Source organism: Caretta caretta, chromosome 8 (assembly GCF_965140235.1).
Source record: "Caretta caretta isolate rCarCar2 chromosome 8, rCarCar1.hap1, whole genome shotgun sequence".
NCBI lineage: Eukaryota > Metazoa > Chordata > Testudines > Cheloniidae > Caretta > Caretta caretta.
This window is the reverse complement of record NC_134213.1, coordinates 18593097-18611269: the sequence shown is the minus strand read 5'-3', so window position 1 is coordinate 18611269 and position 18173 is coordinate 18593097. Positions and strand designations below refer to the sequence as shown.

The following is an 18173-nucleotide window of genomic DNA, read 5'->3' as shown; positions in this document are numbered from 1 at the left end:
GAGGACTAGGGTGCACTGACCATTTCTTATTCCTGCACAAGGGTCAGGCAACTTCATAATCTTGCTGGTCTCCTGAGCTCCCTTGTAGAGCCTCTAAAGATGCAAACCACTCCAAAAAGAGTGGGTAGAAGGTAGGCCATAATCTTCCTGCTCCTCCACGGTGGCAAGCAGAGCTGGCCGGGCACCCAGTGGGGAGGGGCTGCACCAGTGCCGGGTTTAAAATGGCTCCAGTGGCTCCATGGAACCTGGCCTGTGCTCAGAAGGGGCCCCGGCCTGCTCCCCTTGCACTGTGCCCCGAAGCCCCCCTGGTTCCCCCCGCCCACTACTTGCTCCTCTTGGCCGTGCGCTGCCACACACCCCTGGGCTGCACACTGCCGCCCCCTGCACCAACTGTGTCCCTAGGCCACCCCAGAACGCCCCTGGGCTGCCCCCTGCCCCAGTGCCCCCACAGTGCCACCGGAGCCCCCCCCCCCTCCACAGCGCCCAAGATTTAGTCAGGGGTATATAGTACAAGTCATGGACTGATCATGGGCAGTGAATTTTTGTTTACTACCTGTGACCTGTCCATGACTTTTACTAAAAATACCCATGACTAAATCTTAGCCTTAATTATAATGGGTTCTGTACGTTGTAGCAAGAGCATTAAGGGAAGACCTTGCAAGGATGACACCTTGCATGCTATCCTGTGGTTACCTTTAGCCATCCCCTTGGATAACCTTGCTGTTTCTAACCCAGCTGAATATAGACCTGTGTTTAAACATAACTACCAATTAAACCCCACTGTGCTCTTTAGCAAGGGACACTCTCAATACTGTCCTTCGGAAAGCTCAATGGGTAATAACTATATTATATGATTTGCCCACTCAAGTAGGATTCAGATTGATTGCCTCAAAGTCCTTTCCACTGTCAGATTGCTTAATGCTGCTGGTCATCCTCTCTGCTGTATGACTTTAAATTGTTGACAGATGAGAAAGAGAGAGAAGTGAAGCGGGGGTGGGCAAAAGCAGGAGAGACTGAACCAGTTTATCAGACTGTGGATACTTCGAAACTAAGGGTAGTGTGTAAGTCACTGAGTCATTTGAGTGAAGAACTCCTTGCCACATCCAGTACAGTTGGTGACTGGAATGCCTACTGCACTGGCAGTGGAAGAAGAGGGAAGTTTATTTCCATAGAGAGAGAGAGAGAAAGAGAGTGCGCGCGTGCATGCACATGCCTGTATCCATCCATTTCCACCTCTCCTGAAATGTTCATAGCTGCAAACGGTGGAGAAATCCGCCTTGCCTCTCTTCTTAACTTTTCCACTTTTAATGGCCTCAGACTCTATATCGGGGTGTCAAACTCAAATGACCACAAGGGCCACATAGATTCATAGATATTATGGTCAGAAGGGACCGTTATGATCATCTAGTCCGACCTCCTGCACAACGCAGGCCACAGAATCTCACCCACCCACTCCTGCGAAAAACCTCTCACCTATGTCTGAGCTATTGAAGTCCTCAAATCATGGTTTAAAGACTTCAAGGAGCAGAGAATCCTCCAGCAAGTGACCTGTGCCCCATGCTACAGAGGAAGGTGAGAAACCTCCAGGACCTCTTCCAATCTGCCCTGGAGGAAAATGCCTTCCCGACCCCAAATATGGCGATCAGCTAAACCCGGAGCATATGGGCAAGATTCACCAGCCAGATACCCAGGAAAGAATTTTCTGTAGTAACTCGGATCCCATCCCATCACAGGCCATTGGGCCTATTTACCATGAATATTTAAAGATCAATTAATTGCCAAAATCATGTTATCCCATCATACCATCTCCTCCATAAATTTATCGAGTCTAATCTTAAAGCCAGATACGTCTTTTGCCCCGACTGCTTCCCTTGGAAGGCTATTCCAAAACTTCACTCCTCTGATGGTTAGAAACCTTCGTCTAATTTCAAGTCTAAACTTCCTAATGACCAGTTTATATCCATTTGTTCTTGTGTCCACATTGGTATTGAGCTTAAATAATTCCTCTCCCTCTCCGGTATTTCTTTCTCCCTCTGATATATTTATAGAGAGCAATCATATCTCCCCTCAGCCTTCTTTTAGTTAGGTTAAACAAGCCCAGCTCCTTGAGTCTCCTTTAATAAGACAGGTTTTCCATTCCTCGGATCATCCTAGTAGCCTTTCTCTGTACCTGTTCCAGTTTGAATTCATCCTTCTTAAACATGGGAGACCAGAACTGCACACAGTATTCCAGGTGAGGTCTCACCAGTGCCTTGTATAACGGTATTAAAACCTCCTTATCTCTACTGGAAATACCTCCCCTGATGCATCCCAAGACTGCATTAGCTTTTTTCACGGCCATATCACATTGGCGCTTCATAGTCATCCTATGATCAACCAATACTCCAAGGTCCTTCTCCTCCTTCATTATTTCTAATTGATGCTTCCCCAGCTTATAACTAAAATTCTTGTTACACTTCCTTACACTTTTCACTATTAAATTTCATCCTATTACTATTAGTCCAGTTTACAAGGACATCCAAATTGGGAATACCTCCCAGCTTTGTATCATCCGCAAACTTTATTAGCACACTCCCACTTTTTGTGCCGAGGTCAGTAATAAAAAGATTAAATAAGATTGGTCCCAAAACTGATCCCTGAGGAACTCCACTGGTAACCTCCTTCCACTCTGACAGTTCACCTTTCAGTTGGACCTGCTGTAGTCTCCCTGTTAACCAATTCCTTATCCACCTTTCAATTTTCATATTGATCCCCATCTTTTCCAATTTAACTAATTCTTCCCCATGTGGCACGGTATCAAACGCTTTACTGAAATCTAGGTAAATTAGATCGACTGCGTTTCCTTTGTCTAAAAAATCTGTTACTTTCTCAAAGAAGGAGATCAGGTTGGTTTGGCACGATCTACCTTTTGTAAAACCATTTTGTATTTTGTCCCATTTACCAGTGAATGTCCTTAACTACTTTCTCCTTCAAAAATTTTTCCAAGACCTTGCATACTACAGATGTCAAACTAACAGGCCTGTAGTTACCCAGATCACTTTTTTTTCCCTTTCTTAAAAATAGGAAACATGTTAGCAATTCTCCAATCATACGGTACAACCCCTGAGTTTACAGATTCAAAAATTCTTGCTAATGGGCTTGCAATTTCATGTGCCAGTTCCTTGGATGAAGATTATCTGGGCCCCCCGATTTAGTCCCATTAAGCCATTCGAGTTTCGCTTCTACCTCAGATACGGTAATATCTACCTCCATATCCTCATTCCCATTTGTCATGCCACCATTATCCCTAAGAGCCTCTTTAGCCTTATTAAAGACTGAGGCAAAGTACTTGTTTAGATATTGGGCCATGACTAGATTATCCTTGACCTCCATTCCATCCTCAGTGTTTCGCAATCCCACTTCTTCTTTCTTTTGTTTTCGTCTTATTTATATGGCTATAGAACCTTTTACTATTGGTTTTAATTCCCTTTGCAAGGTCCACCTCTTCTTGACTTTTAGCCTGTCTCACTTTATCCCTACATGTTCTGACCTCAATAAGGTAGCTTTCCTTGCTGATCCCTCCCATCTTCCACTCCCTGTATACTTTCTGCTTTTTCTTAATCACCTCTCTGACATGCTTGCTCATCCAGCTTGGTCTACAACTCCTGCCTATGAATTTTTTTCCCCTTTCTTGGGATGCAGGCTTTCGATAGCTTCTGCAGCTTTGATTTAAAGTAATCCCAGGCCTCCTCTGCCTTTAGATCCATAAATTCTTCAGTCCAATCCACTTCCCTAACTAATTTCCTTAATTTTTGAAAGTCAGCCCTTTTGAAATCAAAAACCCTAGTTGCAGATTTATTTTTGTTAATCCTTCCATTCAGTTTGAACTGAATTAGCTCATGGTCACTTGAACCAAGATTGTCCCCTGCAACCATTTCTTCTGAGGTCCTCACTACTCACCAAAACCAAATCTAAAATGGCATCCCCTCTAGTCGGTTCAGCAACTACTTGATGAAGGAATCCATCAGCTATCGCATCTAGGAAAATCTGAGCCCTATTATTAGTCCTCCAGTCTATATCTGAGAAGTTAAAGTCTCCCATGATCACGCGATTTACTTCATTAAAAACATTAAACAGGGCTCCATATGCAAATTAGATCCCGGCAGTCTATAGCACACCCCAAGCACTATCCCAGGGGAGGCTGTAGTAGTTTTCTTCCCCAATGTAATTTTTGCCCAGACGGACTCTGTCTTATCCATTCCATTGCTTCTTATTTCTTTACATTCTACCTCATCATTGATATACAATGCTACTCTACCACTTTACCTTTATTTCTGTCTTTCCTAAACAGCACATACCCTTCAATACCTGTAGTCCAGTCATGACTACTATTCCACCATGTTTCTGTTATCCCTATAATATCTGGTTTCACTTCCTGCACCAGTAGCTCTAGTTCCTCCATTTTGTTACCTAAGCTCCTCGCATTGGTGTACAAACATCTTAATTTTTGCTGTTTGGCCTCGCTCACATTCTGTACCCTATTAGGCACGGTCATTCTGCAGCCAGTGTAACTTATTAGACTGGTATCCACACTTCCCTTCCTCCTTGTATACATTTTCCTACCCACGGCTGTACCTTTCTTACTTCGTTTTTTTTCCCTCTCAATGCTAAAATCCGACATGGAGATTACCTGGACATCTCCCCCAAATTCCTAGTTTAAAGCTCTCTTAATCAGTTATGCCAACCTCCATCCTAGAAGTCTATTTCCTTCCCTACTCAGATGAAGTCCATCCCGAGAGAACTGTCCTCTGTCCATGAATGCCTCCCAGTGGCCATACATCCAAAGCCCTCCTTATATCACCACTGCCTAAGCCATCTGTTGATAGTCATAATCTTGTCACACCTTTGTTGCCCTTCTCTAGGAACAGGCAGAATCCCACTAAAGATCACCTGAGCCTCGATTTCCTTAAGCATCTTCCCCAGCCTAGCATAGTTTCCCTTCATATGTTCCAGTGAAAATCTATCAGTATCATTTGTTCCCACATGAAGGATAATTAGGGGATTCTTTCCCGCTCCCTTTTCAACCTCAGGATCCTTTTTCAACCTCAGGTCTACATCCCATATCTTAGCATGTGGAAGACAGCACACCCTTCTATTCTCTCAATCAGCTCTGGTTACAGGCCTGTCTATTCTTCTCAGTAAAGAGTCCCCGATCACATAGACCTGCCTTTTCCTGGTGCTATTCTCCAGTCTATCCACTGTTCCCTCTGGCTGCAAGTTCTTTCCATTCCTATTCTCCCTTGTAATCCTCTTCAACCCATCCTGTATCCTCCTGGGGCTCATATTTGGTGTAGTCTCCATTGACTCTTCCCCTTTTCTTATAGGACTAGCTGCTCTTCTCTTCTTCCTTGCCCTTTCACCTTCAGTGACTACCTGCTGAGCCCCTTCTTCATTTTCCAACTCTGCAAACCTGTTCTTGAGTTCTATTTGTCCTTCACTAGCCCGTCTTTTCTGCTGCCTGGTTCTTTTAGTCACATTCTTCCACTGACCACTTTCCTCACCCAGTCTTCCCTCAGAATTCCCCAGTCCTGCTTCCATCTGCAAGTCTGAGCTTTTCCCTTCAGATACCTCATGTCTTTGCTCCATAATCTGCTCAAACCCCTTTCTAAACTCAACCAGACTTTCCACCTACATCACCAAACCTTGGATCTTTTCCTCCATCAGCTCTATCAGACAGCACTTCATGCAGACAAAACTCTTACCAGGCACCCCCTCCAGGATCATGTACATACAGCAGCTTCCACATCCAGTCATCCTCATTGTGTGCCCCCACCCCCACTCCATCCCTTCCATGGGGCCCCGCCCCTGCCCTACCTCTTCCCACCCCCTTCCCTGCCCCCATTCCCAGGAGGGGTTTGGGGTGCGGCAGGGGGCTCAGCACAGGGGGTTGGGGTGCAGGAGGCATGTGGCAGGTGGCTCAGGACAGGGGGTTCGGCTGCAGGAGGGGTTTGTGGGGGGGTGGGTCCAGCCCAGCACGAACTGGGGCCAGGGTAGGCTGCTTGCCTGCCTGCTGTGTCCCCGCGCCACTCCGGGAAGCGGCCGGAATCTGGGGAAGGAGGGCACAGGGGTCTGTGCGTTGCCCTGGCCGCTCCTCCAGGTACCTCCCCCCTCAGCTCCCATTGGCCGGAAATGGGGAACCACGGCCAATGGGAGCTTCGGGGTAGGTACCTGGAGGAGCGGCCAGGGCAACGCACAGAACCCTGTGCCCACCGTCCCCCAGGGCCCGGCCGCTTCCTGGAGCGGCGTGGGAGGCAGGCAGGCAGGGAGCCTGCCCTGCCTCGGGTGCGAGCCGGGCCAGAGCCGCTCTAGGTAAACGCTGGGAGATGCGGGGGGACTGCGGGGAGCTGGCGGGCCGCAGGAAATAGCCCCGCAGACCGCATGTTTGAGACCCCTGCTCTATATGAATGTTTAGCTGTTGAAATACCTCTGATGGTGGAGTTAAAATATCCTCGGCATAGGAAGTGCACCATGGAATGAATGCGTTAACTCAGATCGGACCTCTCATATCACCTGGTGGGACGCATGGTGACTTGTAAGCACTTGCCCTACAGTACCAGGAACTCAAAGGAATCAAAGTCTGCTTTGTATTCTTTGTATGAGACTCTCTGTTGGGGGTTTGTCCCAGGTTTTTCACGGTGTGTGTCAGCTCTTATGTTTCCAGCATTAGTGCTCTTAAAGCCTTCACAGACTGAACCTGTCCTCTCTTCATGACTCCTTTTCTCCCAGGAGAGGTCCTACCCATTCTTCATGCTTTATTTGCTACAATCAGCAGCATCTCATCCATGCACTCCCACAGGGGCTAATACAGAGGTAGACTAATTAAACTTATCAGCAACCCAGACTGATAAAATGAACTGTTCCTTTAAGGGCTTGGCTACACTTGCGAGTTAGAGCACATTAAAGCAGCCGCAGGCGCCCTAGCTCACTACCCACCCACACTGGCAAGGCACATAGAGCACTCTGACTCCATGGGTAGAGCGCTCCTGGCACTCCACTTTGGCGAGAAGATTAACGCTTGTTGCACCTTGGCTGAAACGCCCGGGCGTCAGTGTGAACAAGGTGTTGCTTTACTGTGCTCTGATCAGCCTCTGGAAATGTCCCATAATCCCCTTAAGTAAAGTGACCACTCTTCTCATTGTTTTGGACTCACTGTAGAAATACGGATATGCCCTTTGAAAGCTCCGTTTCTGACAGCCGGCATGCTTATCTGCACCGAGACAGAGCAACCGTTACTGTGGAATGTTGTGTGTGAGAGAGAGAGAGGCGGGGGGAGAGAGGAGGTCTGCTGCTGTCTGAACTTACAAGACAGCATGCTGACATGCTCTCAGCCCCCGAAAAAACCCACTCTCTCTCCCCCCATGTACACACAACACACTCCCCTGTCACACTCCACTCCACCTCACCCCATTTGAAAAGTATGTTGCAGCCACTTGAATGCTGGGATAGCTACCACAATGCACTGCTCTCTGTGGCCGTTGCAAGAGCTGCTAATGTGGCTATGCCAGTGCGCTTGTAGCTGTCAGTGTGAACAGATTGCAGTGCTTTCCCTACTGCGCGCTATGAAAGCTGGTTTAACTCAAAGCGCTCTACATCTGCATGTGTAGCCATGCCCTAAGAACTCCTTACCTAGGGAAGTTTTACCATTAGCAAGATGAAAGATCCTTGGGCTTGGGAGAGAAGCTCTGCAGAGTCTGTACTGCCAAGGAGTCAGAGGGAGGTTAGAGCACAGGCCCACCAGTACCATATGGATCACCAGAGGGCTACTGGGCGCACTAGGACAGAATTTCTATGTGAATGAGTGGTAGGGCACCCAGGAGCCCCTCAAGGGAAAAATGCAAAGGAAACTCTGAGTAGCCCATGTAGGAGACTGTATGGCCATATAAGACAAAGTCCTGGCTGGGATGATTTAGTTGGTGTTAGACTATATGACCTCCTGAGGTCTCTTCCAACCCTAATCTTCTTTGATTAACCAGACTTCATCGAGCCATTATGTGCTTTGTCTGCATTTTCTTTCCAGTCAGACTCTCCTTGACTGGTCTGTGCATGGTGGATAACTCATACACCTTATGCAGTGCTGATGGTGTTACAAAAGCTGGACTGTGGCATCCTAATGAATCTGAAACACTCTGAAAGCTGGATGCCAAGTAGAAAAGGCGCAGTGAGCACAATGGGGAAGAGGCTTGTATAGCCTAAGCCTTCTAGGAGGTGTATTAAGGGATTGGGAATTGTATGGAGATTTGTTAATCTCTCTCCTAGGCTGATATTTCTGCCCTATAGAGAGACAACTGATATTTTTCCCCATATAGAGACATGATTGACAATTTCCACCATAATGGGACAAAACTGACAATTTTCCTGCAGAGCAAAGCAGGTGACAATTTTCCTTTGGAGAGACACAAGGCAACAGGTTTCCCGTGGAGAGGCAGCAACTCCCATAGAGAGCTGCATCTAACAATTTTTCCATAGAGAGAGACTCACCCAATCATTTTCCCCAAGGAGGGAATCATCCAACAGTATTTCCCATTTAGACAAGGCTTCACCTGGGCAGTGTCATAGATGCAGATCAAACAAGAGTTGAGCTGATCACTGACCAGGCCTTAAAAAGCCCTCTCCAGCTGGCAGTTATGAAGTGCAATATTGAACCACTGTCATTCTAGTGTATTTCTAAAAATGTGTTAAGGCATTTGCATTTGAAAATCCCACTAGGCACCTACCTGAATTTTTAGGTGCCTAAATACCTTTAAAATCTGGCCCTGAGAGTCGTCCTTTTCCTTGAATTTTAAATGAATTGAAGTCCCTTTGCTGTTTCATAATTATACTATGGAGAAGAAACAGTTTTGACTGGACTTTCTGTGCCATCATGATTGGCTGTTTGGGTCAACTGTCCCCCTCCTCTTCCACCTCAGTCTTTTCACCTCAGATTCACTCCACACCTATACCTCTTGCCTTCTTCTCCTTGCCCTGTGGCCTTCACATGCCCTACTAACTAACTCCCCCCCCCCCTTCCCCAAACAATCATGGAAGAAACATGCAGTTTGCTGCCATCACAGTGTTCACTGTGTCTGTGTGTTCCAGTCCCTCCCCCCTCCCTGCGTCTGCCCAGTCTATTTAAAAGAAACAGCCTCTTGCACCATCTTGGCTTCTTTTCACAGCATAGGAAATGGTTAGCATTTCCTGATGTTGCCTCTCCTTTGTCTTTACTTGCTGTGATGAAATCTTTTACCTGAATGGAAATCAGTTGTCTCCAATGGGACTCCTTGTTACAGCTGCACTGAGGGTTGACATTGCGCCAAATATGCTGGGACAGGCTTGAACCAGTAGTTGCCAATGAAATCGCCAAGGAAGCCAATTGTTGTGGCAACATGGAATCTGAAACTGTGAGCCCGTGCTGAGTGGTGAGGCCTCCTGTGGTCTCTGGTAACAATGCGATTCATAGACTTCTACGTTTCCAGTTTTCCAGTCAGCATTGGTAATTTATTGTGATGAAAGTTTAAATGGAGTAAAGAGCATAACAAAGCCCTCTGTTGGTGTTGATCTTATTTACTGATGAGTAAACCTCAGTCCAAGTAGTGGGTTTGAAGGTGCCTTGCAAAAGGATCTTACTGGAGATGGGCTGAATTTCAGCGAAGATCCAGAGTTCAGGGGTGTTTTGGCTCCAGAATTTTCATTCGGGTCCATCTCTAAATCTTTTCCTGCTTCTTGCAGTTCTGGTTTTCCAGCCTATCTGAGAAGTGACAGGGTCCCAACGTTGCAGACATAAGGACCTGTTTTACATAAAAGAATTTGACCCGTACTTGAATCAAGACATTCGGGAATTATGGCCTCCTTTGTAGCCATGACTGGACACTTCCTTTGCCTTACATGCACATTTCCTCGTTCTTCAGCATGGATGTGCCCCCATGGTGGAAGGCAATGGAGACATCTGTGAAAGTAATGTTCCCCCTTGCTTTTGAGGCCCCCATTTCCTGGGACCCTCATCAGGGCATTCAGGAGAAATAGACGCCTGGTCACTTCCTTGGGCTGCTCTGAAGAGCACTTTTCCCCCTGGTAGTGGCTTTTCTTATGACTTCAGACCTCTGGAATGAGGACCCCGCCCCCCACAAAGGCAAGGTTGGCACAGCATATACAATGGTTGTTGAAGACTGAGGTTAAAAAGATGAGCAGTAAAAAAGGCAAATATAGAAACAACAATAACAACCTGTACAAAAAGAGCATGGGGAAAAGCAATGGAGTAGATTTTTGATGTTCAGCCAAGGGGGGATCTGACTCCCAAGAACAATAGCCTGTGGAATATTCAGTTCCTGGTGAAATGTATCAAAAATTTGCCTTATTTTTTAACACCACCATTGTCTTGTTCTTGCTGGTATTTTCCATTCATTCACAGTATTCTTCAGATACTCCAGGGCTTTTTTGTTGTTTGTAGTTTTTGACATTTCCCAGTTCTACAGCATCAGCAATAATTCCTCCTGCTCGTGTGATATAGACTTAACACTTCCAGCCTTGACACAAGCTCATACACGTACGTACACACTGAATGGAAATGATGCAGCCATTAAAGAAAGCCTCATGAAGTCAGCCCACTGGGTGTGAGCAAACCCGTAATTATTACACTGAAGACATGACATGGAATTTAGATGCTCTCTGCAGACCAGCTCAGATCTTTTATTTTCTGTTGTTGTTGGGGTGTTGGTTTTTCATTTATTTATTTTTTAAAACCTGCAGGTCAGCAGAATTCCTGCTGGCAATTAAAGGAGCCCAACCTGGATCCTGCTGTGAGCTACGTCATTTCTGATTTGTAGAGAGATCATTTATTCTGGCACTTGAGGCGATTTTTTTCCCCCATCCTACTCCAGAATTCAGGAGTTCACAGCCCAGCACTTAGATAGGGGATAATAACATTGAACAAATGTTTGCACTCAGTATGGTCTTCTGAAAGTCAGTCTCTGGCAGCACTTCTTGTGGTACATGAAACAGCCAGGCTGACAGCCAGGTTAAGCCACTTATTTTCTAGACAGAAGGTGGGTCTGAATATTAGCCCAACTTTCAATGGAACAGCAGTGGAGGGGTTTTTATAAAAAGAATTTCAGTTCTAGTGAAAGGGACTGGATGGAGACTGGAGTCCTCTCTCCAACCACAGCACAAGGGTAGCCTGTGCAGCAGCAATACAAACTTCCACCATGCCACCCTGCCTCAACTCTAACTCGTAGTGACCATCTACAGAGATGGATCAGACCTGATAGATGGCCCACTCAGTCCTCAGCCTCTGTTGATGCCACCAACAAGGGTCCATATGTGACGAGGACCACCAGTTCAGGTGGTTTTGAGAGAGACACGTCCTGCTGATGGCATTCAGAAATATGATTTTATAAATGGGCCCCAAATTGCTGAACTTCATTGGTCTCCTTTGTAAGCTGCTCAAATTGTGATGTATTCAGGGAGTTACAAGATTGTATGCTTGCAGTAGCTATGAAATTGTACATTGACTTCAAGTTGCTCATCACTTTGATTTTCAGGGTGCAGGAATGATCTGTAAGGCTTTATGGTTTTGGGCTAGTGTTACATTGTTGATATATTGATTTCCTATGGTCCTCCTTGCTCATTGCTCTTATTAAAGGTGAGGTAGCTTCAACTATGCAGGGTAAAATCCTTCAAATATGGGCATTTTGTCTACTTTATGTCAAATCCAGACCCAGTATAAATGGGGATGCAAGTCCACTGACTCCAATCGAGTTGCATCTGCTTATAGCAGAGTCAATTTTGGCCCTACAACTCTTGTGTTCTCCACCTTTTGGATTCATTCCAGCTGTGCAGTCAAAGTGACGCCTCATTTTGTAGTGCTGCATTTTAATTTAGGAAATTAATATTTTATAGTGCATGATTTATAATGACTCTCTGAATAGCACTGTAGGGTGCCTTGCACATGAATGATGAAATGCAACTAAAGATTGTACTGTATAGTTTAAAACTGTCAGACAAAATTAAATGGTGAGAAAGCGTGACAGTCTCACTGGTCATTGCATTTTGGTGCTAGACCTTTGTGCTGAAAATGTCTCACTCTAAGATCTCAGAACACCAATGCCAGGTTTTCCTTATCATGATGTAAAGAGGTGGAACTCAAGGGAAAAAAATGAAGTTTCACCCCAAAAAAGAGCTTAATATGCAAGATTTTTGTGTCACACTGACACTTGCATCAATGTGAGTTTAGGGCCCCCGGCACCATGAAGGATCAGGCTCAAATGCTGAAGGGTTCTTAAGAAAAAGTAGGAACAAAACTGAGTTTGGCTCAAATTTCCCTTCTTTCTCTTGATTATTTTAATGTTGCACATTCAGATACAGATATCAGAAGAAACTTACCCTGTGGGCTGGTTCATGAAATAAATGTCTGTTATGGGATTTCTTGCACCTTTCTGTGAAGCACCAGGTGCTGGCCACTGTCAGATTGCTGGGTTAGATGAACCTCGGGTCTGATGTAGAATGGCAATTCCTACGTTCCTATCCTTTTGTTACGGTCCTTTCTATACAGGTACAGTCACTGATTTGCCACTAAATACTGTCCAAGCAGACACATTAGAACATTCCAACTGACCATGCTAGCCCAGGCCCTGATTCGGGAAAGCACTTAATTTGCATAATTCATAGATATTTAGGTCAGAAGGGACCATTATGATCATCTAGTCTGACCTCCTGCACAACACAGGCCACAGAATTTCACCCACCACTCCTGCAAAAAACCTCTCACCTCTGTCTGAGCTATTGAAGTCCTCAAATCGTGGTTTAAAGACTTCAAGGAGCAGAGAATCCTCCAGCAAGTGACCCGTGCCCCATGCTACAGAGGAAGGCGAAAAACCTCCAGGGCCTCTTCCAATCTGCCCTGGAGGAAAATTCCTTCCCGACCCCAAATAAGTTAATCACATGCTGATTTGGGGCCCCAGTGTGCCATTGTTGCATGACCAGTCTTCCTCTAAGATCATATGGATTCAACTTACAGCATGTTTTATGTTGCTGTTTTTCTTTTGTTCTGCAGTTTTTGAAGAGCCTGAAGACCCAAGTAACAGATCATTTTTTTCTGAGATCATCTCCTCAATTTCTGATGTTAAATTCAGTCACAGTGGAAGGTATATCATGACCAGGGACTATCTCACCGTCAAAGTATGGGACCTGAACATGGAGAACAGGCCTATTGAGACATACCAGGTATTTCATCTTCAAGGCTGATGGGACAAGAGACATTTAAAACTAAATAGGAACAGTTGTAGGGATTCGGAATAAATGGGAAAGCACCAGATTTCACCTTTCATTGATGGGTGCACAAGTTCGTGATAGAAAGGGTTAGGGTAAACATACAAAGTATAAGAACTTGCCCCTGCTCCCACAGAAGTTTTGCCTGTGATTTCAATGGGAGCATATCTATAAAATATGAGCTTGAGTGACTTGATAAATTATAACCTTTTTGATTTTTTTCCTTTTATGATTTGGATAGATTGGTGAAACTAGTTTGGTGAAGGTGAGGAATTGATTTTCAGGTATATTTTGGACAGGTGTTGGGCAAAGTGCCCCACGAGACCTTCCTTAATCCAGACCCGCAGCACCCGATACCATTCCAATGCTGGGTCCCTTAACACAGATCTGTCACTGTACTTCAGCCCACTGGGGACTTGAGCCATCTTTGAAATGGTAACATTCATTTTTCATAGGCTAGACTGTAAAATGATTGAAAGTGCATATACAACTGAACACACTTAAACACTCTGTTCAACTCCATTTAGAGAACACAGGTTTCAGAGTAGCAGCCATGTTAGTCTGTATCTGCAAAAAGAAAAGGAGTACTTGTGGCACCTTAGAGACTAACAAATTTATTTGAGCATAAGCTTTTGTGAGTTACAGCTCACTTCATTGGCTGCATTCAGAGAACACAGTGAACCAGTCAATATATCCATCAATGCCTTTGTTTGAGGATGTATTAGTAAGTGCTACAGAGGGAACAAACCTCACATTTGTAAGGCGCTGGGCTATATAGGTGAAATGCAGAAGTAACAAGCAGTGAGTAGATGTTGAAGGTACAATGCTGACAAACTGGCTATGCTTTTTGATGAGTTTTGGACTTCATGCTTTGTGGAAGTTCTGATAGAGCCTGGTCTTGTTTTCATTCCGCTGCCTTGTGTCTTTGCTGTTAGGTACACGATTACCTCCGAAGCAAGCTGTGCTCGCTCTATGAGAATGACTGCATCTTCGATAAATTTGAATGTGTGTGGAATGGGTCTGACAGGTGAGACGCATCATCATGAATTATAAGAAGGGATTTTTCTCTGACGGTTCCCCAAACCACCCATTGTATTATTCATTCTGCACTCAAAATGTGCTGTCAGTTTGGGAGGATATGCTTTATTTTTCTTACACAGCAGAGAAGTTGAATTCCTATGTTAAGTGCAAAATGTAATGCAACCTTAACCACAACCAGCATGTACATCATACTATTGGCTCTTCTCTCCCTTCTGCTCTATAGTTCTTTCACTGACCTCTTTGTGGGTGACATGAATGTTTGGTGCACAGTTTGGAGTTCTTTTCATAAATATATGGATAGAAACAGAGATTGGCCTAACCCAGAACCGCATGTTAAACTCCTCAAAATTTCAGGCATTATTGGAAGTGGGGAGGTGCTGTCAGATGCAAATCCTTGTAATCTGAATCTATGCCTGAAGTTTTGGTACCACATCATCCAAACCTTCTGGTTCTGGTTTCGATGTGGCTGAAATCTCAGGAGACCAGTTGTTCATGTGGAGATTTTGGCTGAAGAAGATGACGATACAGTTTGGTCCAAAATTGCAGAAATTCTCACATTAGTCACACCATTCAAGGTGGCAGAAATCACGTACGATTACCTGAAATCTTGTACGATTTCTGCATTTGTGCACCAAATTCTTGTGCAAATTCAGCACCCTCAAAACATAAACCCAGCCTTAATTGAGCCTTGAACCCAAATCCCATATCTAAGTTGGTTCCAAATAATGCCTCCTTGCCCCATCAGTAGTTTAAAAGGTTGGGGGTTTTTGCCTTTAATGATGGGTGAAATTCAGAGTACAGGTCAGAAAAAACTCATGTCGAATTATGAGATTCTTATTCAGTCTGTACTTCGGAAAAACTCATGGATTTCCATGGGAATTTTCTTTGAATAAGTACAGAGAAAAGACTTGATGAGATGTGTGGGCTTATTCAAATATATCCAAAGATCTCTGGTCTGATAAAAGGAATGGAGTTCTCCAGAACTTGCTGATTCTGGCTGGTTGGAAGTCCTGCAAGAATAGCCTTTATCAATAGAGTTCTCAGTCATCCAAGTCCAATAAATATAGAGGCATGGGGAAAAAACCAAGAACTCAAAGGAAAGTTACCAAAGTCATTCCTAGCCCTTGGGGAAGGAGGAAGGTTGCCATCTTGAGGTCAGTCTATCACAAACCACTATGGCTAATTCAGGAGTGACATTGTCTCTCACCATGCCCTTATTGTCCAGAAGGATAGTGAATCTGATCTGATGCCTCAAGATTGGGGAAGGGAGAGTAAGACATAGAAGCTTGAGAGGCCCTAAACTCTAGCTGCTGTGCCATCCTTGTATGGCATAATTAACTCTCATCTGTTCTTTCCACTTGCTTCACAGTGTCATAATGACCGGTTCCTACAACAATTTTTTCAGAATGTTTGACCGCAACACCAAGCGTGACGTAACCCTGGAGGCCTCTAGGGAAAACAGCAAACCCCGGGCCATACTCAAGCCCCGCAAAGTGTGCGTTGGGGGCAAACGGAAGAAAGACGAAATTAGCGTGGACAGTCTGGACTTCAGCAAAAAGATCTTGCATACAGCTTGGCATCCTTCAGAAAATATCATTGCAGTGGCCGCAACAAATAATCTGTATATATTCCAGGACAAGGTTAACTAGGAGGACAAGTTATTCTTTAGGAATCTCATGTACAGAATATTAGTAAACACAAGTTTTAAAATGTTTCTTTTCTTTTCCCTCCTCCCTGTTCATTTGTTTAATTATTCCTCTGCAGATAATGTGTAGAGGCATGCAAACAGATTCCAATATCCCCTGCCTCCCACTCACCTTAAAGCAACGGGTTGGCAAACCCAGTAGATACTGGTATCATGGTTTTGTTTATTTTTTTTTTAAGAGTTGAGAGCTAACAGATGTAATGATCCCTTCAATAGCTGGCTTGGATTTCTGATGCTTTTATTACATTCAGTACTCTTTGGTGGTTCCTAGTGTTGTTTGGTTCTAGACATCTGCTGGTTTAAATTGAGGTTAATACTGTAGTATGGTATTTAAAAATTCAACTAAGGTCAGAAAAGAAGGGGGGGGGTGTATGTGTTGTTTCTAATTAAGTAATCCCAGGGTTCTTTTAGTATCATTTGAGATATTCTACTTGTAGAATGATGTTGCCCTTGCCAATGTTTTTTTAAATTTATCTCTTTTTTTCTCCCTCATTTCTTCCCTCCCCCTTCTCCCCTCCCTGCCCCGCCATGGAGACAGCGAAACCAAACATAAAATGGAAAGATCAAATTTGCAATGGACAGGTTTAAAGTTGGGGGGGAGGAGGAGGTAGGAGGGAAAGATCAACTGTACACTCTAATCAAGGATGCTACCTTCCTTCTTTGCATCCCACAGAAACTCTTAAGGATTTGGCTCTGTAGATACTGTGGTGCCTTTTTTTGGTATATGACATACCTTTATAATTAATGCTTCCAAAATGCAACTATTGCAAACCAAAATGAATCTGGGCTTTTTGTCTGCATTTCCTGTGTTTTGCTTTGGTCATTTTTAATAGTTCTGTTTTAATCTCTTGCATGTCATGACTGAATCTCGCTCTTAATTTTTTTTTATTATTATTTATTTATTTATATTTGAATGACAACTTCTAAGTTGCTAATTTATGACATTGTGGGGAAAAAAATACAACCACCACCACATACTGCTGTCTGCACCTAACTGCTTTGAAGAGAGGGTGTCCATGGTTCTGTGGTATAATGGTAAAAATAAGAGCTCTTCCTCTTTGCATGGCAAGGCTGCCCCTAAGAATTACTTAGGTCCCTTCTTTATCTGAGCAATTGTACAATATAAAACTGAAATTTTATTCAGTGTGCTGTGCATTCTTGTGGCTTGTGAACAATGTGCAAAAGAGACAACAGCTGTGTTTGTTGCAATGAAATTTACTAGAATTTTTAAAGGCAAAGCATACCCTTTAAAGACTCTTTTGTAAGGCATGAGTTGGATTTCCAGCATGTCCTTCAAGACTTACCAAGTCCTATACCTTACAAGAAAGACTGCCACTTACTCAATGGACATAAATACCATAAGGAAATTACACAAACTGCACAGCTACTGGGGACCTTCACTTAATATCTCTGGGGCAGGAGGAAGTCACTGTTGAAGTACTTGGAACCAAGCTTCTAATTATTATTTCACTACTTAATAGCCTGTCAGCTGTTCATGAGACTTCTCAGGACAGGAACAGATAAGTTTGCCTTGGTTAAAGGAATGATTACAAGGGAAAAAAATTATGCTGGCTTACAAATTTATTACAAAAAATGGCTTTCTGGAGTAACCTGTTTTTTAAAATGAAATGATTAAAAAAATAGCAAAAGTAAACATCTTTTAAAAAAAAAAAAATCCTGTAAAGAGAGCCTGCACTCTGGCATCAGAAGTAAAATTGTCTCAAATGTGTTTTGGTGTGGTTTCACTGATTGGTGTGGTTTCTAAATGCTGCATGAGCTTAAACTTTTAATGCCAGGATTGTTCCTGGGGAGACTCAAAATCAGCTGTCTGCCAGTCTCTGATCATGCTGTTGGAAGTGCTGCTAAGCATGACAGAAGGACCTAATAAATCCTCCTGTCTTAGTGACTGTGTGGGTAATTCGGGTGGCAGGGTGGCTCGGAGAGTGGTAGTGGGAAATAGAGCCTTTCACCTACAGTTTGCTGGTTGGACTCTATCCCAGGTCGATATTACAGGCTTAATCCTGCCAGTGACACAAGGGGTTGAGCTACTGCGTGGATGTGATCCACAACAGTACTGAGCAGTGTGGTGACCCAGTTGGTGTGGATCTCCAGTTGCATCCAGTGCAAATAGCTAAGCTAATGTGGCAGC

General features: G+C 44.3%; 1 protein-coding gene across 3 annotated transcripts in view; it reads left to right on the top strand.

Moving 5' to 3' along the window:
* PPP2R2B (protein phosphatase 2 regulatory subunit Bbeta) overlaps positions 1-17753 on the top strand; it is a 262068-nt gene extending 244315 nt beyond the window's left edge. For all 3 annotated transcript variants that reach the window (XM_048861014.2, XM_048861015.2, XM_048861016.2), the window contains 3 exons: positions 13064-13233; positions 14214-14305; positions 15689-17753. In XM_048861014.2, coding sequence (XP_048716971.1) covers positions 13064-13233; positions 14214-14305; positions 15689-15968 — 542 coding nt within the window. In that variant the 3' untranslated portion in view covers positions 15969-17753. The remainder of the gene's footprint in view (positions 1-13063; positions 13234-14213; positions 14306-15688) is intronic.
* The last annotated feature ends 420 nt before the right edge of the window (positions 17754-18173 follow it).